The 27,596-nt window shown below is 41.1% G+C and overlaps 2 protein-coding genes across 2 annotated transcripts; one reads left to right on the top strand and one right to left on the bottom strand.

Annotated features, from left to right (window-relative positions):
• The first annotated feature begins 228 nt into the window (after positions 1-228).
• Positions 229-19,087, top strand: LOC145444592 (uncharacterized). Its single transcript, XM_080322603.1, has 12 exons — positions 229-247; positions 693-822; positions 1,446-1,568; positions 1,627-1,731; positions 1,798-1,883; positions 14,984-15,197; positions 15,255-15,384; positions 15,434-15,536; positions 15,626-15,737; positions 15,974-16,166; positions 16,222-16,391; positions 16,446-19,087. Exons 5-12 carry the CDS (start codon positions 1,801-1,803, stop codon positions 16,764-16,766), a joined length of 1,326 nt encoding a protein of 441 aa, XP_080178729.1. The 5' UTR covers positions 229-247; positions 693-822; positions 1,446-1,568; positions 1,627-1,731; positions 1,798-1,800; the 3' UTR covers positions 16,767-19,087.
• Positions 19,088-19,940: 853 nt separating this feature from the next.
• LOC145444589 (phenylalanine-4-hydroxylase-like) lies at positions 19,941-27,536 on the bottom strand. Its single transcript, XM_080322597.1, has 13 exons — positions 27,396-27,536; positions 26,609-26,707; positions 25,646-25,820; positions 25,521-25,568; positions 24,697-24,785; positions 24,570-24,637; positions 24,460-24,510; positions 24,251-24,396; positions 22,158-22,293; positions 21,594-21,720; positions 21,379-21,534; positions 20,287-20,476; positions 19,941-20,228 (listed from the first exon to the last, which is right to left on the bottom strand). Exons 1-13 carry the CDS (start codon positions 27,414-27,416, stop codon positions 20,182-20,184), a joined length of 1,353 nt encoding a protein of 450 aa, XP_080178723.1. The 5' UTR covers positions 27,417-27,536; the 3' UTR covers positions 19,941-20,181.
• Between the last annotated feature and the right edge of the window lie 60 nt (positions 27,537-27,596).

The following is a 27,596-nucleotide window of genomic DNA, read 5'->3' as shown; positions in this document are numbered from 1 at the left end:
ATACGTGGTCGAATGGAGCCAGTGGGTCTGATGTCGTCGTATTCAGCAGAAGAGATTTTTCCCGCCTTCTTGAGGGTCAATAGTAGACGCTGAATACGAGCTTCTATCTTGGAGGTGTTGTCATTGTCGCACGCAGGGCCAAGGATTTCGAATTTAGACTTGTCGCCGAGAATTAAATCCATTTTAGAAATGTAGTCACACTTATTCAAAATGACTACAGACTGCAGAATATCGTCGAACATAACAGGTGTCTCTTCTTTTTATGCGTGGCCGCATCACTAGCTACACAGACTCTGAGCCCAAATTTTTATAATGAATAGTTGGGGTGGTGAGCGACCATAAAAAGTTTGGGAGCCCATGCCCTAGTCGAATAAGGGGCACTAGCCAAACTGAATATCATTAACAAAACAAGAAACGTATATCTGGGTAATGAAAAGATTCCTATAGTGGAAATGCTTCTTATTAACCATCGACAGCCGGACGATTATTGATGATTGGGTACGTTAATACCGAAGGAAATTCTACGTCTTCGAACAATGGCACAAGGCTGTAGATCGCCCGAAAAGTGCGCCTCCGAGAAGATTTTGGATCAAAAGAGCCGTCGAATTTAGGCTAAAACTTTGGATATGAATTCGTCCTGGTGCTCAAACGTACTGCGTCGGACACCATCTGAGAGATAACCTTTTATTCAGTATTCGCTGTCCCGAATGTCATGCTCGTCACCGTCTCCCGTGTAATGGCGTCAGAGGGCTGAAAACAAATACGACGATCGTGGGATTCCTCAATCTTCCGAATCAACAAAGACCGCATCGACGATGCCAGGTAGGAATAAACATTGAATATGTTTTCTCATGAGTGGCGGTATGATGATCAGTAGGGCAATTTTTTTACCTAAAACGGAAGATTTTGACCTAAAAAATTAAAATGTTGACATTTTTTGACCGTAAAAAACTTAATTGTGACCAAATTCTGACCTAACGTATGCAAATTAGTTTTTTTCTCATAATGTTAGATTTGTACTACTTATCTTCATTTTTGACAATGGTGTCTACATCACAATTTTTCACAATGCGCTTCTTGATATGAGAACAATGCAATGCCCACGCAGTCTTGCTTCAGTTAGGATTTTGCTGTACGTTGAGCATAACACCATGTCAACCTATTTGTTTCATTTGAATGTTTATGACTCACGATGACCAGACAATGGGCCGTCTACAACGGTATAGGCCTATAAAGTAGGCTACAAGCTGTAAAAGGTCAAATGATAAGTTCCCCGACAGTGCAAAATCTACGATACGAACGAAATGCAGTTTGTAAAATAATGTTAACTTTGTTTGCAATTTTGACATTTTTTGACCTAACGCTACAATTTTGACCTAATTTTTAATTTTTTTGACATGTAAAAATAAATTGCCCTAGTGATTAGATTGTGTCTTTTAAATCAGGAATGTGAAATAGGAGATGGTGACGTCGACAAGTGCAATCACTGTGACGAGTTCCTGTGCAGAAGTTGCATTGCGAGTCATACGCGCGGTTTGCAGCAAGATTTGCGTCAATATCTTAATCAGGTGGGACCCAATGTTTTGACCTCTTTGCCGACCCTGCATTTGTCTACGCCAATTTCAGGTCAAGCGACTCGGTTCCAAATTGGCAGAATCGGATTCTGATTTACGAGAGAGAGCGAAGAAGTTGGAAGGAAATGGCAGGAAATTAAAACGTGAAATAGCGCAGGTCGGTCGCCCATGATTTCACGGATATCCTCCCCGTTTTCCAATTTCATCGATAATTTCTCCACAGTCGATGGAACGGATCATCTCGGATCTGCAGTCGCGAAAGAAATGTCTTTTCGAGGAAGTAGACACGTTGGTCGCCACGGAGATCGGGTTCGTGTGATTTCTGGGTATTGAGCTGACAGTATCAGAATCAGACAGTATCTAGGACAGCAAGACAGAACACAAACCGCGCCTGATAGAGGGCAGCATAGAGATTTTGTAGTACAGGGGTGTAAAACATACAGCCCGCGGCTGCATCCGGCACATCAAGCAGGATCATCCGGTCAGCGTAGCAATGCTACTGAAATCTTTGAAAATGCTAGAAATATCGACCTCAATAATCACTCAAAACAGTTATGGCTAACATATCCAATCCATATAGCACATCCCGACTATCCGGCGGCAATGCTGCGTTATCACTCTGGTCACCATTAGTAATAAATCTGTGACATCGACGCCGACAGCGTGAAGTAGTGCATACAAAGTTCAGAGTTTTCATAAATGTAGATATTTGCAGAGGCGAGTACATCACTGCTGACCTATTACTGCTCAGGGGATATAATATTGTAGCCGTTCCCTCGCTCATCTAACACTGTAGCAGAAGAGGATGACTATTCCTTTCAGGTTCTTCCCTGGATACACAGACTGCACCAATTGGAGCGGATATATCATGTATTCACCAAAACGCACGGGGTACAAGCCCCTGCACGCGCCACGCTCTCAACAACACAACTCAGAAGGCCTTTTCCCCTTGCTGCATGCCTGAGTGGTCTTGCCGCGCAGAGGTCATAGGTCAGGCGGTTACACATCCCCCTCCATAGTTTGAGTGATCCAGAGGTGACACAGGATCACTCACAAGCGACAAGACATCAAGACGCAGCAAGGAAAACACATGTAAAAAAAACAAAAGAACATGTACAAGAGATATGTTACACACACCCATAATGATCATGAGACCACCACAACAATGTTTTCAAAAACTCAATGTCAACGTCGAAAGACGAACCCCACAATATGAACAAAACTTCAATGTTAAGTCTCAAGATAAAACCAACAATATCATCAAATCATCACTGCCAACTTCTTCAGACGAATCCAACAATACCAACAACTTCAATGCCAACGTCTAAAGACGAACCCCACAATATCAACAATACTTCAATGCCAACGTCTAAAGACGACCCCCACAATACAATCAACTTCAATGCCAACGTCTAAAGACGAACCCCACAATACAATCAACTTCAATGCCAACGTCTAAAGACGAACCCCACAATACAATCAGCTTCAATGCCAACGTCTTAAGACGAACCCCACAATACAATCAAGTTCAATGCCAACGTCTAAAGACGAATACAACAATACCATCAACTTCAATGCCAACGTCTTAAGACGAACCCAACAATACGATCAACTTCAATGCCAACGTCTTAAGACGAATCCCACAATGCAATCAACTTCAATGCTCCAATGCCAACGTCGCGGCTTAGAGCAGCAACTTCGTGATGCAGAAGAATCACTACCTTGTGCAATTCGAATGTTCTGATCCCAGCTTGCCTTCGTGTGTTTATCTGCAACGTTCACCAAATCTCTTGCTATTCGATTAAATACATCAGGTCCTTCGTGACATTCTCCGTTCTCCATCATCGCATGCCTGCCATATCCAGGATTGGACTGCGTGCTCGCCATTGTAGCCGTTCCCTCGCTCATCTAACACTGTAGCAGAAGAGGATGACTATTCCTTTCAGGTTCTTCCCTGGATACACAGACTGCACCAATTGGAGCGGATATATCATGTATTCACCAAAACGCACGGGGTACAAGCCAGAGATGAGCGGATTTGAAATTTCTATGTCCTAATCCAATCCAAATCCGAACCTTCAAATCCAAATCCAAATCCTAATCCATAACTTTTTCATATTCAAGTCCATGTCCAATCCTAATCCGATTCCAACTGGAAATTCAGAAAAAATATTAATTTATGCAATGGAGGGATTCGAAAATTTTCTTTCACAACCAACGATTCACTTGATTCAAGATAACTTAGTAACCATAAGTACATTAATAAGTAAAATAACTGATCTGAATAAAGTTTGTCGCCATTCGCCACACGACATTTCAATCTCCCAGAAAATAGTTCAATCCAATCCAAATCCTAATCCGTTCTGAAAAAAATGTCTAATCCAAATCCAATCCAAATCCGACAAAATTTCACAAATCTTGTTTTTTCAAAACCTAATCCTAATCCATGCTCATCTCTGGTACAAGCCCCTGCACGCGCCACGCTCTCGACAACACAACTCAGAAGGCCTTTTTCCCCTTGCTGCATGCCTGAGTGGTCTTGCCGCGCAGAGGTCATAGGTCAGGCGGTTACAATATATAAGGATGGTGTGAACGTGATGTTGACGTTCGCGTTCTGTGTGTGACAGTGTTGGGATGACTCGAGTCATGACTTGACTCGAGTCTGACTCGAGTCAACTTTGTCGTATGACTTGACTTGACTCGAGTCACTTTGTAAAAATGACTTGACTTGACTCGGCGCTTCAGAAATGTGAATTGACTGTTGACTCGGAGCGAAATTTACGAGTCAATTTCAAGTCATCAAGTAAACGGTGTCGATTAAATCTCTGTACCCTATTTATGCGCTCGTCCACCGCCATCTTACATATGGAATAACAGTGTGGGGCTGCTCTTACAAGAAGCATATAAACAAGCTCCAGGTATTACAAAACAAAGCCATTAGGATTATATCTAATATACCTGCACGTAGCAGGGTCAGTCCTGAATTTAGAAAATTGGGCATTCTCAAGGTCTCGGATTTGTATGAATTTGAAATTGTAAAAATCATAAAACAATATAATGAAAGAACATAACCTGAATATTTCGACAACTTTTTTCAATGCCCCAATTCAATTCACCATTATAACACAAGATTCTCACAGAATCAGTCCCTATTTGTTAAATTGAATTCATCAAGACTGTCAAGAAATTCCCTATCTTATATAGGTGTGAAATTTTGGAACAATGTACCAACTTTGTACCGTACTCTTCCTTATCATACATTTAAAGCTCGCTATTGCAAATTTATATTATCCAAGTACTAAGAAGAACATATCTCATGACCACAGTAATGTTGTTTGTTGTTTTAATTCATTTAATATGCTACAATAATATTACCACTGTGTACATGGGTCAAATTGTTATTTTCTGATCACACTGTTAACTATGGTAACCGTCCTTCACTAGTGTTGCTGTCTTTTATTTACTTTTGTTTATTTCGTTACTCTTTGCGGTGCTACTTGACTGAGAGAAGAAATTGATCCATATTATAATTAATACTGCCAATATGCTTGGGTGACTCCGGCCTAGAAGACTTCGGTCATATCGGGTCTCCCAGTCTATACCGTGCAAATTATAGTTAGGAAAAAATTTAAAAAATGTATACTATTGGACGTGAATGTTTGTGGACATTGCCTTTACTATATTTCATGGTTGACGAATAAAAGAACTCTCTCTCTCTCTCTCTCTCTCTCTCTATGTTCGGCTTGTCCTCGATACGCCGGGTGTGACTTGTGAGAGAAACCGGTCATTCACGGATTGTACCTTTCACTAATCATGCATTGTTACATCACAGATAGACTGACCAAAATAGAAATGATAAACAGCTTACGTTTATGTACTAGCAGTAGAATAATCTAATAGCAACGTATCTATGTTTCTTAGCCGGCTCAGTGCTTACATCGCGCAATGTTCACCCTAACCAACCCTCTTGTATGGTTTGAACGAACGAATACAGTTTATTATTTGTCTTTTTTCTTTAGTTTATTCTCAAGGATGTGTAAAGGGGTAGTGTATTGTACTATATCAATTTGTTTCAACTTCTCGGCGCTTCGTATTCGATCCTTTATTTTGGCTCACGTATTTCATTAGCAGATAAATGTGCGCGTGAGCGATACAACGGCTTTTTGAATGTATATTCAACTTCATACTCATTATTTGATTTAATTTATACGGCCAATCAATATGTCTTTCATGCATCTACCAAAATGCAATGACTTTGAATCATCACTCATACTGCGAAAATTCAATTTTACTTGAATTGTGACTTGACTCGTGACTTGACTTGACTTGACTCGACTTGACTCGAGTCACCTCCAAAAAACGAGTGACTTGACTTGACTCGAGTCACTTTTGAAAATCGACTGACTTGACTTGACTCGAGTCGAAATGTGCAATGACTCGAGATGACTCGTGACTCGAAGGTAGTGACTTGATCCCAACACTGGTGTGTGAACCTCAGTAAGTATCCATTTATTTGAACTTTCAAAGAATATTGGTTCCTGGCATCTCTCATTTTCTCGGGTTGGTGAGCTAAGAATATTGAATAGGACGTTGTATATTTTTATCATTGGCGTTTTTGCGGCATATATACCGACTCGTGATGTACATATACACGATCTGTGTATATGCATACAATGAGTGAATGACTACTACTTCTCTAAATGAATACTAGCCAGCCTTCAGGATTACCGGACCACCACCTAATATCGACCTCGCCTTCCGCCACATGCCGCCACCTCATTTTGTCGCTTGCGTTTTATATTCTCTGCAATACTTTTCATTCAGTGTGCATGCCTCTTCTTTACGTTGCCTAGGCTAAGGTTGGTGTCTGATCTTAAAGGCTACTCTAAGTTGTTTCGACACATTCCTATCTTTTCATTGTATCGCAGTCTTGTGATGTTTTGAAATGACGAAAATTTTATAGAACTGATTGATTGAGTGCATGATGCGCATGTGCCGCTGGACAAATAAGGGGAAAATAGCATTGAAAGGCTTTCTATGTCTTGCACAGCCTCTACATACTATTATGGTAATTCTGAGAGCGCCAAGCGAGAATGGCATGGATAGCCTACCCGGTCTGACAAGGCCGGGGATTGAACACACAACCCAGAGATAGATAGATAGATAGATCATTTATTAAATTCGTCTCACCAGGAAAATTTGAAACATTCAAATAATCGGTATGGACAGGGAAGGGACGATACGACCAAGAAGTCATATAGTCAATCCCTTCCCTATAGAGCATACAAATTATAACTCACGAGACAGACGAACACAATGATAAATTTCGAAAACACAAAAATAAAAGAGATCGGTATAAACGAACAACATACACATAAGAAAGCCATGTTCGAACAGCAACAACAACAGTGCATCAATTACAGACCAATAGGTTGATTAGAAGGGTCCAGCAAATAGTCTATCAGTGATTTTTTAAAACCGTTGAAGCTTCGTTCACGAATTGTAATGGGTACATTATTCCAGATGATAGGACCGGCTATCAAAAGAGATCGTTTGCAGAATTCCTTCCTTACTAAATTGTGGCGATAATTTGGTGCGGCTGAAAATCTGGTATTGTGACTATGGGTGGATGTTGATAGTTGTAATTTATCCCCCAAACTAAAGGCAAGCTGTTTATTGTGAAAACGATACATGAATTTAGCTACTTCCAGATATTTAATTTCTTCAACTCTCAATATTCTCCACTCCCGATATGACTTCCCAAGATTACATCGAAATGACCCCGTAAGGGCACGAATGGCGTTGTTTTGAATCACCTGTATTGGATGCAAAGTACTTTTGTTGCAGAAGCCCCAACTCAAAATTCCATATTGCAAGTGACTGTGAACCATTGCAAAATACACTTCTCGGAGCACCGTCTTCGGAACTAGATGTCTAAGGCGCCGTAAGATGCCAACACCACGGGAGAGTTTAACCGCTAGCTTCTGGGTATGGTCCTTCCAGGATAGATCGCCATCAATGAATATGCCAAGATATTTTGCAACCCTAGAAGGGTTTATCGTCTTATCATTTACCATTACACTAACAGTGCGATATTCTTTAGTACTTAAGACGTTACTAATGAATATAATCTGGGTTTTGGCAGCATTCAGCGTTAATTTATTACATATCATCCATTTGGATACCAAAGTCATTTCCCTATTAAGCTTCGCATTGAGCTCATCAACGTAATCTGACGAGGCGAAGAGGTGCGTGTCATCAGCAAATAGGGTGGTTTCCATCGATGTGGATTTAGCTAGGTCGTTGATATATATCAAGAACAATGTCGGACCAAGAACAGACCCTTGAGGGACACCGCATCGTATGGCGCCAGGCGACGAGTTGATGCCACCGATATCGACACATTGAGATCTATTGCTCAAGTAAGATCTGAAAAGGTCATTGGCGACACCCCTGATACCGCAGGCCGATAACTTGGCAAGAAGGATGTCGTGATCAACGGTATCAAAGGCTTTCTTGAGATCAAGGAATATACTGCATGCCACTTTGTTTTGCTCAATTACCTTATAGTATTTCTCCGTCACATCGAGAATTGCCTGGGAGGTATTGAATCCTTCCCGGAAACCAAATTGCTGTTTCGACAGAATTTCTTCTTTATCAAGGAAATCCATCAACCTCATATGGACTAGCTTTTCGAACACTTTAGCCATGGTTGGTAGTATAGAAATTGGTCTGTAGTTACTTCTGTTGGTGTCATCTCCTTGCTTGAAGATTGGGACTACTCTCGCTATTTTTAGGGGGTTCGGAAAGATTCCATTATTTATACAGAAGTTGAATATCTTGCAAACTAGTGGAGAGATGTACGGACAAATTAATTTCAGAAAAGCTGCAGGGATGCCGTCTACACCGTTAGCCTTATTGCTGCGAAGGCCAGCTATAGTCTGTACAATTTCTCTTTGCGATGTGGATCTCAAATAAATGGATTTCGAGGAAGTCGAGGCAAATGACTGGCGCTCAGTCGGCGATGGCAATTCGCGCGCTAGCGATGGACCTAACGTGCAAAAATAGTCATTAAACGATTCAGCAATCTCACCCGGGGTAATCATCATCTCGCCAGTCAAATCAGTGATACTCAATTGCTTACTCGAGGTTTTAGAATCCCTATGAATGATACTGTTGATCATTTTCCACCTCCTTTTCGGATTATTTCTATTCTCTACGAAAGCTTTCAAGAAATAGTTTTCCTTAGCCCTTTTTTTGATACGAGTTAACTTATTCGAGTAAGTTTTATAAAATTTTCTCTGCTCAGCATTGCCCTTAACAAAAAGAGGATAATGCATTGTGTTACGCCGTCTGATAGAGATCAGAATACCTTTCGATATCCAAGGTTTGCGGAGTAATTTACGGTCGCGCCTGCTGAGTGTGATCGGAGGAGCATGACTGTTCAATAACTCGTCAATGGCATTCTTGAAAGCATCGAAGTATGCTTCAAAATTGCTCAAGGTTAAGGGTTTGTCAAATAATCTAGAGAACACATATTGAGATTCGGTTGCTAGACGGGAAGGATCGATACCATCGAGGTCACGTTTATAATAACGCAAGGGTTTGCATTTGCTAGTTTTCAAATCAACTATCGCAAAAACAGGCAAGTGGTCAGATATTACACATGAGCAAACACACGGTTGGATTTCTCGGGTGGTTAAATTCGTGCATATATGGTCAAGAAGAGTACTAGAACTGTCCGAATACCTAGTCGGTTGGGAAATTAATGGTACGAAGTTACAGCATCGTAACATATTGATATATCGGTTCACAGTCGGGCTATTTTTTGCTTTGAGGTTAACATTAAAATCTCCAATGATGAAACAATCGTTCGACTTTTCGTTAATTTTACATAAGGCTCGATTCATTTCTTCTGTGAATTCGGTGACATCATCCACGCTAGATCTAGGGTGTCTATATATGATCGCAATGATTAGGGACCTGTTATGCTGGAAATCTTCCAAATTGACCCATAGCTGCTCACAGTCTCGATACGCAAGATTATAGGCCGTTAGCACAGTGAATCGCAGATTAGATTTGATATAGAGGCCTACCCCGCCCGCATTGGAACGGGTCGGTGAGTGCAGGAACGTATATCCTTCCAATGCTATATTAGAAGTCGGATCAGATTTGAGTTTGGTCTCAGAAATAGCGATGAGAGTAGGCATACTATTCAGCGACGTTATAATTTCAGAAAGATCATCATGGTTCTTCTGGAGGGATCTCATATTAAAATGAGATATTGTGAATCGATCTTGGTTGGAGGATCCCGATAAGATATCAGTCAATTTATCTAGGCAAACATATTCACATTTCTTGACATTGTTAAAGTTGAAGCTTTCTGGGGACAAATCAGCACCTTCATGGAGGTCTGATTGAGATTGCAAACAGTCCGAGGCATTGATATTGTGTTTGTCATGTCGCCTACTAGCAAGATCAAAGGAATAGTGGGGCAAAGGCATAATAATGAATGAAAGAATGAAAAATAATGCGCTTAATATGAATAGATTACGTGAGGGAGAATAGTTACTCACAGGATCTTCTTTAGGTCACTATGTTTTTCGATTAGAAATGCTGATGAGTCAACGTTCTTTTTTGCCCAGATCTTCCCATGTCTGGTCCAAAGGAAATCAAATTTTTGCTTCTTTTTCAGTTGACGGGCGTCATACAATAACTTGTGGGTCCTCTCGGTGAGATTTTCCACGATGAAGATTGAGCTGCAATTTTCCAACTTTGCGCTCGAAACGTCGCGAAGTTTCAATCTTGCAAAGTAGATCTCATCTCGGATAGTTCGATCGAAGAATTTGACCATGATAGGGGCTGTTTTTGTAGCATCTCGGAGAGGTTTACGATAGCATAATGATAGGTCCTCTTCATCCAGACTTACCCCGATCGCTTTACAGATATCCATAACAACTTTCTTTGTATCCTCGTTTTCTTTCTTCACAATGCCTTGAAATTCTAGTAAATCGAGGCGAGATATGCGGTCGAGCTCGTCAATGCGACTAAATGCAGTCTCGATACTTTCTCGATTGGCTTCCACATCTGTTAGGTTCTTCTGAACCTGTTCTTCTAGCGCATCTAGTCTCGTATTAAGTTTGTCCATTTTAGCAGATATCTCGGAGGTATTGCTCTTGATGGTGGCAATCTCCTCTAACAGCCGATCTTGGTTTTTTTGCAGCATGTTGTTGATCTCTCCTGTTAGCTTTTCTAGCAGCGAAGGCAATATCTTCTTTATCATTTCTTCCTCATTCAATACGACCTTTCCTGAGCGAGACATACTCTAACAGTTCTTGATAGAGAACACGCCTTTGATTGTCAGTCCCGTGAGCGTAATCAGACACGTCCGCACGGTAGCTCGCCAAATGCTCGAATGAGAGATTAGCGGATTTGAAATTTTATGTCCTAATCCAATCCAAATCCGAACCTTCAAATCCAAATCCAAATATTAAATCATAACTTTTTCATCTTGAAGTCCATGTCCGATCCTAATCCGATTCCAACTGGAAATTCAGAAAAAAAAACTAATTTAAGCAATGAAGGGATTCGAAAATTATCTTTCACAACCAACGATTCACTTGATCAAGATTGCCTAGTAACCATAAGTACATTATTAACTGATCTGAATAAAAATTGTCGCCATCCGCCACACGACATTTCAATCTCCCGGAAAATAGTTCAATCCAATCCAAATCCTAATCCGTTCTGAAAAAAATGTCTAATCCAAATCCAATCCAAATCCGTCAAAATTTCACAAATCCTGTTTTTTCAAAACCTAATCCTAATCTTTGCTCATCTCGGACACAACCTACCGACCATAATAAGTTGGACGGTCCACCTTTATGCTACTTTGTCAGTATCTAACTAGTCGAGTTGGTTCAGTGCGGCATAAGTTTCTTATACCACGACTAGGGTGTTTTTAACATTGCAAAAAAGTCAAAATTTGTCAAAATTGTAGCGCTAGGTCAAAAAACTGTCAAAATTGTTTACAAAGTCAAAATTGCAGTTCTGGTGAACTCGTCATTTGACATTTTACATCTTGTAGCCTACTTTATATGCTTAGACGGCCCATTGTCTGTTCATTGTGTATCATATAGGTTAGGGCAGGGCCGGCCAACCCGTGGCCCGCGGGCCAAATGTGGCCCGCGAGAAGGTTTTGAGTGGCCCGCGAGGTAATTTGCGAAATTTCTAATATCATCAAAAATGGATTGCACAGATTGTGAACTTGCAAAGCCAACCAAAAATTTGATTAGTCTGGCCTCTTCACTTGAGATGTGATGACTAAAATATCAGTTTCGACTCATTGACAGATCCATCAACAATTCATATATTGGTATATCTTCGTACACTACAATAAAGCAGAATAATTTGCGATAGATTTAACAAAGGTAAAAATTTTCTACAATCTTAGCGCAATATGTTGTCACTCGATTTCTTGTTCTTAATATTGTTCCCCTTTTGTGAAAATTGAAGAACACCCAATGTATCAGATTGAGTCTAACTATATTAGCGATTACGAGACAAAGTGTCGTTCAACATACGCGACCTTGCGTTTGCACTGGCAGTAAGACCGTCGACTATGAAACCTAGGCACGAAATGATTGACGCATGTTGGTCGCAGCTTTCGATATCGATATGTCCATGCGCCGAATAGCCCAGTCCTCGCAAACTTAGCCCAGCGATATACAGCAGGCCAGCAATATAATCAAGTGGCAATATTATTGACCTATGACCTTCAAAAAATTTTTGCGCTTCGCGCGGATAGTGGCCCGCGCAAAAGTTCGTCAATAGAATGTGGCCCTTTGGCTGAAAAGGTTGGCCAGCCCTGGGTTAGGGTAACCATATTTTGAGATCCGAAAAAGAGGGTACTATTCAAGCATTCTGGAATCTCTAGTACCGGGAGAGTAAACAGGTGGTTTTGAAAATTTGTCAGCCAATAGTACCGTGTTGACTAAAAGATAGGTCAAGTTTTTAATCGCATTTTAATACTTAAAAAAAAGAGGACAAATTCCCAACAAAGAGGACATTTTAGCGTCCTCTGGGGACAATTAAAATCTATTGAAAAATGAGGACAAATCCTCTTAAAAGCGGACATTTGGTAACCCTAATAAAAGATCAAATGAAACAAATAGGTTGACATGATGTTATGCCCAACATATCGCAATATCCTAACTGAAGCAAAACTGTGTGGGCATTGGTTCTGATATCAAGAAGACCATGGTGAAGAATTGTGATGTAGACAACATTGGCAGAATGAAAAGCAACACGGTGTGTCTCCAGCAGTGTACGCACAACTTCGCTGTTGTCAGCCTACAACTGCTGCTGTTGGGGAAGCGAGTGGCGCAGTTGGTTAATCGCCAGCGTCACGACACCAATGGTAGTGGTTCTAATCCCGGTTCGGACCAACTTCTATGTGTCGGAGTTTTCTCTGGGCTCCTCATCGCCGACATACCTGCGGTTGCAGTGCATTGAAAAGCCCAGACCGAAAGTGAACCGTGCTGAAAGTCGGCAACAAAGACCACGGCGGGGACGCATGGATGTGAGAGCGTCTGACGTCTGAATGAGTGAAAGTTTGAAGAAGTCGTCCCCAAGTTAACTAAAAACAAAGACCTACAAACATTCGTGTCGTGGTGCACATAGCCTCAAAAAGGCGAGAAGCACCACTGTAAAATGTGAAACAATAATGATAATAACTGCTGCTGCTGTTGAACGTTCTTTCTCCATTCTTGACAAACTGCTTAGTAAGGACAGACACTTTCTACGCGAGAATGTAGGAAAGTACTTTCGTGGTACTGCAACAGATTTTTATATTTTCTACCATAACGCGAGTAATTCTTCATAGGTCCAGATTTTGTCGAAATAAAGTTTTTTCAAGCAAAAATTTGTCAGTTTTCAAGTCAAAAAGTTTTTTCAGGACAAACTACTTCATAAGGACAGACTGTTCCAAGCAGAAATGAAGATAAGTAGTACAACTCTAACATTATGTGCGAAAACCCCTAATTTACAAACACGAGGACAATATTTTGATAAAATTAGAATGTCAAAATTTTTATATTTTAGGGCAAAATCTTCCGTTTTTAGGTAAAAAAATCGCCCAAGCCATGACTAAAAACCGTATACGTGTAAACCAGAATTTATTTAGCTTATCAAAGAATCTTTAAAAGGACAGCCACAAAGTTGTCAATCCCAACGCATAGTTTGATGGCATGAAAGGTTATGACTGTTGAGAGACCTCTCAAATATTATTCTCAGACTATACATGGAGCAGTAGTAATGAGCTGGATTTAAAACGGGTGCAACGCGAAAAAATTTTCAGTTGCATATTTTGTCAAATACAATAATGTGCAATGGTAGCACGTAACATGCAAATATTTAGGCGATTTTGGTGTCTAATCCCTTCTATTTCCTGACTTGTGCTTGGCTCAAACGCACCCGACCATAAGCTATAATTCAAAAAGCAATGGCGCTGGCGAGTAACACGCTATTCAAACTTGGCACTTCGTCACGGGACGAACATTTTTTCTTAGTTGGTAGCAGGTGTTCGTTCGGCAAGAGACTAATTCATTTGAATACTTTTCGGCTGCGACACATCGATCTTCTTGAGAGTGGCATTCTATAAAATGTGTCCTAATTGAGTATACTCAAGTAGGCCTATTATATAAATGTTTCTTAGATTCGAAAGGTATATTATAAGTGGCATGTGACATGACCTTATAAGCAAATACCTCAATTCACTCTGTAAAGCTGATTGACATACATACAGACAGACCATGAAAGCATCAGGTAACATCTGCAATGCACGCATTCACCAGGTAACATCTTCTGATCGGTGGGAGGTCCGGTATCAGTCACAATTTAGCATTTGTGTATGGATGGTACGATTAGGATTATTGCAGTTTTTGAAACTTGGAAGCGCCAGCACTTATTGAACTCATTTCGAGTTCAAGACACTTCATTTCACTCAGGCGCCTTCGCGCCCCCTTCAGATGCTTTCACGCCCCACTCATAGTTTGAGAACCACTGGCATATCCGTCGCAACGCGGTAGTTAGAGCCACAGTTTTAACGGTTTACAGCTGCATTCAATCTGTCAAAAATATTGTTTGCGAACAAAGGTCAGATCTCTTCTCCGTATAGCAGAGATGCCAGAACACAACCAGAACATTTTTTCCAAAGTTTAGCATTAAAATGGTTGAGTTCGCAAAAACGTAGAAATTGAATTCAATTTCTAATTAGACAGAAGTAGGCCTACAACAAAAAATCAAGTTTAGTTCATATCAAATCAGCGTTCTTTCTCATAAACACGAAGATGTCAAATGTACACCTGTTCTGTAGCAAATACCGGTAGCAATTCCTGAGTTCCGTTCAGATCATTGCAACGAGAGCGTAATGAGCATAAAGTCAAAACGGCGGCCTTGAAGACTCACTGCCAGGTCGCAAGTGAAATATGCGAACTACCTCTTACACTCAGCAATCCAGAAATCCAGAAATTGCAGAGCGAAATACTTCGTTTGGCGCAACGGAGTCGTGAACATCTCCAAAGCAACGGAATCCTGTCGGACGGAGTTCGTCAAATAATAAAAGTGAGTGAATCTGTGGAAAAAACATCAGTGACTTCACACTAATCAAATCGTGTTCAGTTCACGAATCGCAATGAAAATGTTGTGCTTTCCGCAATATCCTATTTTGGCATCGTTTCCGCGCATGCGCAGCTGGCATTTGCTGCTGACTTGAACCCGGACGACGGCGCTCGGTTTTGCAGAACACCAGGTTTGCTCGTGATTCTGTTTTGGTATATTCACAAATCGACTTCGTTCAGACCGTCCGAGACGCCAACGCGACGCCCAACCATCGGGTGAGGATGAAAACTCTTGCGTGAATGAAGTTTTGCAGCGATATCGTAACAGAGGACAAGTGAAAAAGTGAGTGGTCTCGTGTCTTCATAAACCTGGTTCAAGGCTGTGGTGAAAAGCTGCGGTGAAAAAGTATTTGGAATGAAATCTATACGCAGGTATTTCGGGATGGAAGGCAATGACTTAGGGCAGATGAATAGCCCAAGTGGCATTTCCTCAACGGCCAGTGACCATATCATAGTCGCAGATAGCTGCAACGATCGGATTCAGGTTCGTAGGCTTTGTTTTATGAACTCGCAACCCCGCTCTAACAGCTGGAATGATTTGTTGAGACTTGCGACTATGACTATGACTATTACACTTGTCGTATGCAGCGATACGACCAATTGAGGTTCCAAGGCTTCCACGTTGCGAAAAAAGCATTGAAACTATGATTCTCTCAGATTAGTCAACTTTAGTGGTAAGGAGCGTGTAATTTCATTACCCGAAAAAAATCGTGCTTCCAGATCTTCGACGTGAACGGGGTCGTGAAGAGAGTCATCGGCGGCAAGGGAACCTCCGAAGGTCAATTCGATGGTGTAGCTGACGTGTGTGTGACGTCTCGGGGTCGGATTGTCACCTCGGACAGTTTCAATCACCGAATCCAAATATTCAACGAACGCGGGCGGTTCGTGCGGACGTTCGGCAGCGAAGGATCAGGTGACATTGAGTGATTTCACAGTTTTCGATGAGAGTTACGTTGATTTTAATTCAGGTGATAGACAGCTGAAATACCCCTGTGGAGTAGAAACAGACGTCAGGGGACAGATTTACGTTTGTGACCAACACAATCACCGAGTTCAAGTCTTCTCGGGGAATGGGCAGTTCATTCGGAAGTTCCGTTTCAATTCACCGCAATATCTATCTGTGACTTCCAATGGAACAGTAATTGACTCGTTAGTTCCATCTGAACTCCTTTAACAGTTGACGTTTTCTCAGGTTGTTGTCGGAGGCAACCACACAGTTCAGGCTTTCGACGGGTACGGCCGCCATCTTTTCCCGTTGGGAATAGAAGGAACGAACGTGTCTCCCTTCAATCAGCCGCATGGAATCGCCACAGATCAGCAAGGCAACATTATTGTCGGTGACAGCTGGAACAACTGCATTCAAGTTTTCACGAGTAACGGATCTTTCGTGACATGGTTTGGGAGCTCGGGTTCTGAGCCGGGGCAGATGAGGATGCTGGAAGGAGTTTGCATTTTGTCAGACGGGGGCATCGTGGTCACTGACAGTGGCAACAACAGAATACAAATATTTTGAGCAGCAAAATGTTGGTATTCGAACGGGAGATTCCACATTTTGTTATTTTATTTATGCTACCGCTGCTATGGATGACAACGGTGCAGGCGCACAGCTGCTGTGTGGGAACGCGTCCAGGAAAAGAAAGCTGTCGATTTTTTCCGATAGTGCAGTGTTTCTCAAACTTTTTGAGCTATCGCCACCCCCCCACTGGACACCGAATAAAGTGCCAGCGCCCTCCGACCCCCTCACAAGACACAGCTAAATCATAAAACGAAAGTTTTTATGCATTTATCAAAGCTAATAATGAGACGGAAGAAGCTGCATGGTGTAGTATTATTATCATTACCATCGTCGTCATATTGGTGTTGACAATCCCGTATAGTCAGTCAGTTTCTACTGTGAGTCAGAAACACGTTCTATCAAATATGAGTGGGGAAGCATAACGATGAAAAATCAACCCGACTCCAGTGAGACTGTTTTCATTTGATTTAATTGTGTGTCCAGAACAATTGATTGAAGTTCTTGAACTTCGGGTTGAACTCAAAATTGTTCTACACTGTAATGTAATCAGCTCCTCAATCATTTCATGCTTGGAAACTTTACAGAATGAATTTATTATCTGGTAAGGACTCTTTAATTAGAATATATCCTGGATTAAACCACCATATCCTCGAGCAGTTTTCTGAGATGATTGATTTATGTTTCTCCATCAAAATCTCCATCAAAATTTATTTGAAATATCGCGGACTTATCACAGGATCCGGACAGTGCCATTTCACCTTGAACAGGTCTCATCATTACTAAGGCGGATATATTCTACTCATAAATTTAGGAAAATATGCCCGTCAACTAGAAGCGATATCGTTTCTCACAACCAGAATGCCGTGCCGAAGGCCACGATCGCAGCACTGTGGAAATGAGAGCTTTAGAGCCGGAGCCGGCGCCCCGGAGCCGTGCATTTCCAGCGGAACCGGAGCTCTACATAAAATTGAAGAGGAGCCGAAGCTGGAGCCGGTTGTGTGAAAAGTAGCTCCGGCCCCGATGTATTTCATAAAATTCTATGCTACTACTAATGGACAGTATATTCATATGGAAATGAACCCGAATATTTTCGGTTGACTCTCGTCAGGGGTAATCGTCAGCAACTAATTCAAAAGGAAATCGTATATCAGCAATCGTAGCTCAAAATATGACGTCACCACTCACCACTACCAATGGCTGAATTCACCTAATTTCACGATAATCGTTCACTAAATTGTTCTCCCGGAGGCACCCCTTTTTCTAACTAACCAGTAACCATGTTCAGACATGGGCGCTAAACCTCATGGTTAGGCTGGATATGCCGCGCTTAGCCCGTAATTATTCTGTATTCTGGGCATACCCGCAATTTCGTAATCAGCACAACACCGATGGCCGGGCCATTGACCAATTGTGTGGTTCGAAAACTAATGATCACCATGCATGCCACAAAAAGGGATTGATGCGTGAGCTGAGAAATTTAACTAATTAGTAATGAGACAAATATATAAGCCACGCAAGAGGATAAAAACGTGACCTTGCTACACATGTCGATTTGGAGGCACGCATGCCGCACGCCGAGAAACATTGTCTCCAATCTGAATGGGATGAGCATATGCACGTTCTATGTATGTAGTTTTTTAGTCGTAGCGCGATATTGGATATCGTTTATGCCTACGAATTGAAATATTGAAATTCATTACAGTGCATGGTCGTTTACTCCAGTAACGATTTGCGAACGTACATAGGGAAATGCATGGAAGCAGCCCAGAACGCCATTATATTCCGCATACAATTGTCACAATGCGAGCAAATCAATACTCAATGCGTTGTCCGATCCTAGCCGTGCCTTGTTGTTTGTGATATTCATGGTGTTTGTCGACTGGCCTACTATGGTCATTTACACCGGGCCGATATTTCTTATTTTTGATTCCGTATCTGCCTACTTGTAAACGGCTCACTTAGGCTTTTTGTAAGACACCGCTTACGTGGATGAGATGGCTAGAAGGAGCTCAGATAAACCTCCAACACCTAGGTAGGAATTCTGAAGTCGACCTCGGTCGGACTCGAACCCACAACCCATTGGTGTTGTCTTTCTGGTGTTGGATATAAGAGGGCAATTAGGGATTGGATGCGCGCTTTTCAATTTGTAAACATCAATTTTCTGTATTCATTCTTGTCTGCTTGGTACACTCGTATTCCTGAATTGTCGTGCAATTTCCCTTGCGAGATTGTAGTTAAATTCGTTACTGACTTCTACAGTGCGCGGCAGTTCTCAAATATTGATGTAACATGTAACATCAGATTGTCAGTGGCACTAAGTCGAGTTTATTCGATTCATTTACGCAGTTGCCTTTAGTCAGAGCAAAAATTAGATGTTGAGAGACTCGTTCCCTATCGGTTGGGCAATTATTTTTTGACAGTACAAAAACGTCAAAATTTTGTCAAAATTGTAGAGCTAAATCAAAAAATTGTCGAAATTGTTTACGAAGTCAATTTTTTGCAAATTGCATTTCATTGGTATCGTGGAGGTTGCACTGTCGGTGGACTTATCATTTCACATTCTACACCTTGTAGCCTATTTTGCAGGCTTACTGTTGTAGATGGCATATTGTCTATACTCATTTCGAATTATAAACCATGGAATGAAACATGGCGTGATGATCAGCACACTTAAAAACTAGTAAAATTTGTAGTAGGTCCAAAGTTTTTCCAAGCTTTCGCCTATATCTCAAATCTGAATCTGAAAACTGACTGCGTGGTGGACATTGTGTTTTATAGCACAGATGTTTCAACAACGTATGAGTGGATCGCGAGATGGTAACAAAACTCAGAATTAGGTTGTGGTCTGAAAAGTGCGATCTCGACAACAGTGTTGGTATGAAGCAACAGGTGTGTTGCTTTGTTATCACTCCATAGTTCCAATCTTTAGGCGGTAGAAAAACGCACTTACGACGCACGATGACAAACTATTGAAAACCACTGGATTAGCATCTTAAGATGATGGAGTCCGCACGTATCGTCGGCGAGTGACAGCGTATGTAAGATGTCGGAACACAGATTAATGAAGGCATATATGCAGTTCTATACACCTCAAGAAATTCGTAGCAAGGTGACTCTCTAATCAGATTCGTGATAGTTGCAATCTTTTGCACCAGATTACTGCAGGAAACACCCGATCAACATATTTCATTGCTCATGTAAACATGTGGATCATATGCGATGTTTGCATTAGCTAATACATTGTTGAAAATAGCGATTCGCGGTAAATAATAACCACGTAAAAGTGTCATGTGTTGAATTCACGACACCCCTTATTAAATATGGTCTTTACAGCAGTCCCGTAACGAACATATAGGCTGCGTGTTTAATTAACAACATGTGAAAAGGTATTCTCATCAACGAAACACGAAATTCAAGCGCACAGTCGACTGACGGCCTCCCTCAGGATCTCAAAGTCATCTGAAACGAGAGATAAGAATGATGGCCACGGACCAAAGTCATTCTCGAGCATCTGCACCTTTCAGTTTGGCGGCGTGATTCAATATCTTATCTTTATTGTCGAGCATCTCCACTTCCAGCGTGTACGGATTGTACTTGGCGACGAAAGGTCTCGGAATCTGGTCGCAGAATTTCTGCAGTTTCGATTTCGCGTCTTCGAAGCTCTCGGCGACGTAGTAAATGGGCTGGTATTCCGTGTTCCGATAGGGCTTTAATCGTAGAATGAAAGGTAGCAAATACAGATGGGCCGGATATATGTATTGCAGCTATCTCGCTGTGATCACTCGTATATGATGATCCGCGATGTCTAGCATAAGAAACTACTTCTTGTGATGACTCTAGACCACAGAGTTATAGACTCGTATAAGTGAATGTAACACATGTTAGATGGTTATTAAGATTATGATTGAGACGCTATACGCTACTACTTCATAACGTTTGAATAAACCAGTGTATTGAGCGTACATCTGTTACGAAGAGCTCCACCAAGAGCAACAGGCTATATCTCCAGATAAGTATTGTATAGCCGAGCACCAAGACGATTGGTTTGCTATATTTTTAATGCACACCACAAGAGACAATAAGCCGTCAATTGCTGCAGTATCAAAGCGATTGCGCTGTTGTTGTTTTGGCAACATTAATATCTAAAACCCGACCGACTATCGGTTCCCCGATAATATCGACTCGATATCACAAATTTGAAGAGATATCGGTATCGGACATTAAGAATAAATAAATATCGGCTATTTTCATGGCGCCACAGCATGGTAGTAGGAACTAGGAAGCCGGAGAACTATTATCTGCGACTTCTAGACTGGGAATATTCATCTATTTCTTGTAGCTTGCAAACAGATGTGCTGTAGTCATAGCTGGCACTCAAGTAAAAGTAACCTCTTAACTTTACACTCTGACTCAGGTAGAAGTACTGGAGCTGCTCAAATAATCGCTCTGAAATTGTGGAAAATAGAGATGCCATATTTTGTAATATCGCCAGAAAAGATCAATGTTATCGGTGAACGTTCTAGTTATCGATCTCGGTTCAAAATTCGACATCGGTCGAGCTTTAGTAATGAGTAATAACATTCGCATTCAACCTCGGGGCTCCCCTCACCTGAACTCCGGTCTTCTCGGGCTCGAACTCTCTCATCTCCGGTTTATCAGAAAGACAATACTGTAGTTCGCCGAATGATGACAAAAGTCCTGCACCGTACGCCTTCACCTGACCTTCTTGCCGACATACACCGAACTCCATGGTGTAAAACCAGCACTGGAAATAGCATCTAGTGATAAGTGCAATGCGTGAAACACTGTGACATTCGATCTCACCGTGGTGAGTTTTTCCACCCAGTCATCGGGCGCTCCCAGTGAAGCGAGACCGATGTCCTGCGAGAATTGCGCCAGCTTTGGGTCTGCCAACATCGGCACGTGACCGATCAATTCGTGACACACATCTCTAGAAAACAGGGGTTTCAAATCACCTATAGGGAGCGGTACTATTAAAAAATACAACTCGCAACATAGAAGAAATTCAATTCCGTCTGTCATTATCAGTCAGTCGTTTTTTAAGCTTTCATCAGATCAAAGCCCCACGTGTTTGCGGTATAGTGAAAAGACATGCGGGTGTCGAAACGACTTGAAGTAATCTCTTGATTGGACGCCAACCTCGGCATAAAGCAGTGATTCTTAACCCTTGATAACCGTCGTGCAACCCAAAATTTTCGCCACGTCACGAAAACAGAAATCGACCGGATTATATTATATTACTATAGAATGCTGGTATTGAAGAAAATGCATTTAAATATGTTAATAGAGTTAAAAGTGTTAGTGGTAAAAGAAAAATCAATAAAATATAAACTTTACACAGATGGTCAAAAGGAATATCCGACTCACGGTTCAGGAGTATAAAGCGGTTTCGACCAATGGCGAATAAACTGGGTCGCGTGGAAGACTCGGAAAGCCAACCCGGCGAGGAACTCTCGCGGCGCGTGGAATCCCGCTACGGGCCGAAGACGCCAACCGGTCCTCTCTGGATGAAATTTTAAGTGAAACAGCGGTGCTTATAATGTATAAATCAGTGGTTTTCACTCCATGCTTCTGAGTAGCCGATTATACCTCCAATTACATACACTACTAGCTCATTTGCGGTGCAGCAATTCATATCGTATGCTATTGTGAGACATTTTATTCAGAGGTGACGCCTCGCATTCCTCTGAAAAGGAACACCATAATTTCCACTGACTTGCAGTAAATATTCGTTGTCGTCTAAATTTTGTGCTAATCATGTTTTAATGGTTTTGTTCTACGAACACCGTTGTTGATGTACAAGTTAATACACCAGTATTATATAGTAATGTAATAGATCTGTAAGGAGGTAAACTACGTCGCTGTGGCTATAGGCGAACATTTGCGGTTCATGGGAGGCTTGCGGATTGACCTAGTACTTTGTATTCATGGTGTTTGTCGACGACTATGGTCAACACCTGGCCGATTTTCTTCATTTTTATTCCGTAGCTGCCGACTTGTTGCACGGCCCACTTGTAGTCCTTTTATAAGACATCGCTCGAGCGGATGAGATGGCGCGGAGGAGCCTAGATAACCGCTCAACTCGTAGGTACGAATTTTGGAGTCGACCTTGGTCGGACTCGAACCAACAACCCATTGCAGCTGTGGATTATACCACTGCACTGCGCTTTCTCGCCACTGCGAACACCTGGTACAGGCAGAAGTGGTCAGTAACGAAGTACTTCTATTTTTTGAAGTACTCAAGTAGTTTTCCGCTGCGTGGGTACTTACTCCAGTTAATCAAATTTCCCGCTACTTCTACTTCGTAATATTTTGTGATCTACTTACTTACTTTTCGCTATTTTCAGTTTGTCAAGTAGAAGTAGTTTATTCCTTCAATCAGGAAGATAGCCTGAGGAATTTTGGGCCTGTTGTTACGGAGTATCAATATTTAATTTTCATAAAAGTTGAGTAAAGCCCAGAATTTTCGTCGCGCTTCGCGCACAGTAGACTAATATGATTTCACGAACGTATCGGTGAATATAATTTAGGTTGCGGGTTGCGTGGTTCCGTTAACACCGCATTGTCGCCCATATGAAATATTTCATTACTCTATATATGGCCCATCATAACGTTTGAAACTGATGTTTCGCAATCTAGCATTTACTTATCATATCGTAATCTAGCAGTCCATGGCGTGTCCTAATTTGGAATAGTATGGACTCTGACTGTTTTTTTTTTAGCTTTAGACCTGTTTTAGCATACCACATTTGAAACTTTTCTGGACTAAAGACATGAAATAAATTTTCCAATTTTAGAAGTAGTATTTATATTTCTCTTTCAATTCCCACTATCATACACGAGTTCTAATTAGTTTCACTTCTTTTGTCTGGAGAACATACATGTTAAAGTAGAGAAGAAAGTGTAGGAATGCCTTCAATTTCCGGAAATAAAGCTACACAGTATGGCATCTTTGCGATCTACCATATCTTTTATCAAAGTTTACTAATCGTGCAAAAGCGTTTACACCGTATCCAATACAACTTCTACGCATTGCTCTTCGGCTAAAGTACGGGCCTTATAATATGGGGGACGGCGCCACGCCATTATATCTTCTAAAACGGGCTGTTCGAGTAAACGGAAGATTAGTATCGCATTTCCATATCAATACTAGCATTCTCATCCCGTGATGTGGACGAATGCTTATGCTGTCGAAAATTGGATACCTGTTGGCTCGATTTGCAGCTTTTGACAATCCATGCGAACGAATTACGATCGTTTTCGCTACTACTTACTTACTTGAGTAGATTTAAAGTCGGTCAATTGTACTTCTACTTCAAGTAGTTTTATGTTGCTTATGGAAAAAGTACTTCTACTCGTACTTGAGTAGATTTTTTTCGTCGCTATTTCTACTTTTACTTGAGTAACTTTCTTGACTACTTTGACCACCTCTGGGTATAGATAGCCTATGGCGTTCTTACTCTGCAAAAACTGTGATACGTCTTCAAGCTGTGGGATGTTGTCTTCCCTAAATCCGCACTGCTCCTCGAGTAGCGGAAAAACTCGGTTGTATTCTTCGCACGCGTGGGTCGGAAAGATTTTCTTGAGGTTACGAAAGACCGTGCCCCTGTAAAAGTAAGACATTTCAAAAATATTAACCAATAGTTTTGAGTTGTTGTGGAATAATCACCAGGTCTGAACTTCTTTTTCGGTGTACTCTATCCTTGGAATGCTTTGACCGCTGAATGCAATGAATAGTGTGACGCGTGTCGTTATCAAACTCATTCAAGGGAATCTCACTGCTTATAGTTGGTGGCGATGTTCGTCATTTCTTTTCTTCTAGCTCGGTACGCGGCGTCTGAGAATCCCTGCGAATTGAAAGCGTTGCCATCGAATATAGTTTGGCAGATACGCGACCCGATCTAACCGGATGGTCTGGCGGTAGATCCGAAATGTAATCCAGAACCCGATTCGCGAACTGGTCGAGGTCTTGAATCGTTCTCGGAAAACGGAACGCTAAAAAATCCAGTTCAATAAAATTATAATTTTCGACACTCTTCGAAAAAAACCAGTCACTCTCTGGAACTGGGGCATAAGCTATTATTTTTTTCAAGGCTCCAAATGAAAAGCATAAAATGTAGTGCTGGGCCAAGACAAAAGTAAATATATTCTTTGGCGTAGTCATAATATTTCTAAATTGTAAGCAATGAATGCCATTGTCTACACAGGCCGCTAGAGGACGTTTTATTACTAGGTAATAAATAGGTGAGGGTATATTTACAAAAACATATCATCATTAAAATCAATGACTATGTAATTCGTAATGGAAACAAACAAGGTTCGAATAGCCTATAATATGCTACACGAAACCGTAACGTTGAACTTGCAATTTAAAATTTACATTTATTGATGTTGACCAATCCAAGTTAATGTAGACTTAAATAATTTCTCTGCAACTTACAAATCTCACAGCATTCTATGTTTAAAGTATGCATTCGTCGTATTCAAGTTCCGCAAAACTGTATTCGTATAATAGTTTAAACCTTGTTTGCTGTCATTAAAACATTTCTAATTACAAAGTCTGTGACTTAAATAGTTCCGGCGTACTTTTTTATATTGGTTTTATTTTCAAAGTGACCTAGTGATACTTATACGATATTTCAGTTAATTTTGGAATTGTCAACAAATCTACAAAAAAAAAACGCGTCACAAAAAGATCTTTGAAATATGTAAAAATTATCCAACTCCCACCAGTGACTGATCCGTCGAAAGGCTCCGAGCTTTCTGCCGCCGCCTCACCTTTGAAAACCAAGAGTATCCTTTGTCAGTACGCGATCAGAAACTCACCGATACCGAACGCTGGAAATTCGACGAACCTGTATTCGATTCGATTCGACTTCCCGAAACTCGGACTAGGTCGCCTCCCAGATTTTTGATGATCTCTCTCGTTCCTTTGCTGTCTTTTCCTCGACCTGAGATGAGGAATTCGTATTCTCCTTCCACGCGCCGCGACGGCCTTGACTCGATATGAGTCAAACCAATCCCGCTTCTCTGCAATTATGGTTGCATTGAAAACAAAGGCCTTTAAAAATGTGTTTTTATTAAGTTGGAAAATCATGCAATAATTGTGTAAATATTTTCCAAAAAATATGTTGTATGAGCCTATATCACCGGAAATAGCCGAATTACACGATATGAGATGGTTGGAGCCTTCAAAATAGTCGGTTCAACAGCTATAGCAGTGGATATTTCGTCAAAGGAGCAATAATTACCCTATATTTTCAATTGTCAATGTCCATCCCCTATGACGTAACAATCGAATATTGGTGACGTCATGGCTTAAGAAAAAACACACAAAATAAACGATAAAAACATGTTTTAAACAAAAGCCTTGTTTTAAACAGGTTAGTTTTTGATCGATTTTTGTTTTAATTGCAACCCTATTTGCAATCGAAATGAGTTGTTACGGATACTGTTGTGAATGCCACCTTGCAGATAATTCTAGTAGTCTGATTATACTTATCAGAGCGTAATGCTGGCCCCCTGATACTAATCGAGTTCGTAAATGATTCTATGATCTAATTGTAATACAAACCTACAGACTTCTACAAACTAAACATTTAGTTTGTTTGTTTGGGGTATTCATGGTCTTTGTCGACAACAACGGTAATTTACACCAAGCCTAATGCCAATCTAATTTGAAAGGGCTGAAAATTTTTAGTTGTCCAATTTTGTGTGCATGGGCGGATTAAGCGCCTTCGCTGTTATTGTAAGGCTAGTTCTGCGAAATCTAGCGACTATTTCGTCATCAAGCAAACTCTATCATTGGTATGATTCACCTGGAATTGTTGGAGGACTTTCACCAACGCCCCGGATTCCTTCAATGGCAAAACAGCGTCGAAAGTCGAATCATCATCCGATTCGAGATGCGTTGAATCCTGAAGTCAGACAAATGTTCCTAATCGGTGGCGTTACTTGCAAACTCGAACATTGCTTTGTTTTCTCGGTTCGCTCATTTATCGCTAATTTGGCGACATTAATTCAGGCCTCCTGCTTTATGCCTTTCCAGGGAGCTGGAATTCCAAGGGATTCTAGAACCTCCGGGACGGACATCATAAAGTTAGCTTATCCGCGAAAATGTTATAATCATCTGATTAAAAACTGATAATCGTGGCAATCTACTTCGCTGGATTAAAAGTTCCACCATACGGGTCGAGATAATAATCACCCGAAATGTTATCCAGCTTTATGCGCCACGAGTAACAGTTTTAATCGGGCGATTAGCATTCTCCCGGATAAGCTAACTTTATAATCTCCGACCTAGACATCGCTGCTTTATTCATAAACACCCGAATGACCAATCAGATTACCTCTGCACAGCAACCAGCTGCTCGTGTTCAATCCAGGATTGAACACTTTACACTCACAACGCGTCGAATAACCACGGGAATGTAGGTTTCAAATAGTTCACTGCTGAATTAGGTTTGGATGAATATTGTAAGGAGCGTATAATAGGTAAAAATACCGAAAAAGGTGCCCGTATAATGGGATGGAGGTGATATTAATTCATATGGATTTATCTCGTAAAGAATAATTTCTGTTTATCGAAGTAACTATTGATCTTACCTTCTTCGTCTGGATATCCATAGCGATCGACAGAAGCTTCTACGGAGACTTGTGGAGATTGAAACGTCTTTCTTAATAAGTCTTCGCTTTTAAATTTGAGAGATGGCTACACTAGGTGGAGCGCTTTTTCTGTGACGTAACTTCTCTCCATAAAATATTATTTTTGCACACCTGTCTGACGTCTGTGCGAAGTAAGCGGAT

Source organism: Botryllus schlosseri, chromosome 8, assembly GCF_051294905.1.
Source record: "Botryllus schlosseri isolate E-star chromosome 8, Bs_hap1, whole genome shotgun sequence".
NCBI classification, from domain to species: Eukaryota; Metazoa; Chordata; class Ascidiacea; order Stolidobranchia; family Styelidae; genus Botryllus; species Botryllus schlosseri.
The sequence above is the reverse complement of the archived record's forward strand: the minus strand, read 5'-3'. Positions and strand labels throughout refer to the sequence as shown.

Bases quoted from the DNA above. Each gene is read 5' to 3' on its own strand.
- LOC145444592 (XM_080322603.1), top strand. From the start codon at position 1,801: ATGGAACGGATCATCTCGGATCTGCAGTCGCGAAAGAAATGTCTTTTC. The intron at 15,537-15,625 runs GTGAGTGGTCTC...ATCTATACGCAG, and splicing joins AACAGAGGACAAGTGAAAAA to GTATTTCGGGATGGAAGGCA. The intron at 16,167-16,221 runs GTGACATTGAGT...ATTTTAATTCAG, and splicing joins GTTCGGCAGCGAAGGATCAG to GTGATAGACAGCTGAAATAC.
- LOC145444589 (XM_080322597.1), bottom strand. From the start codon at position 27,416: ATGGATATCCAGACGAAGAAG. The intron at 26,708-27,395 runs GTAAGATCAATA...GTCTGACTTCAG, and splicing joins TGGATATCCAGACGAAGAAG to GATTCAACGCATCTCGAATC. The intron at 24,397-24,459 runs GTGATTATTCCA...TTACTTTTACAG, and splicing joins GAAAAAGAAGTTCAGACCTG to GGGCACGGTCTTTCGTAACC.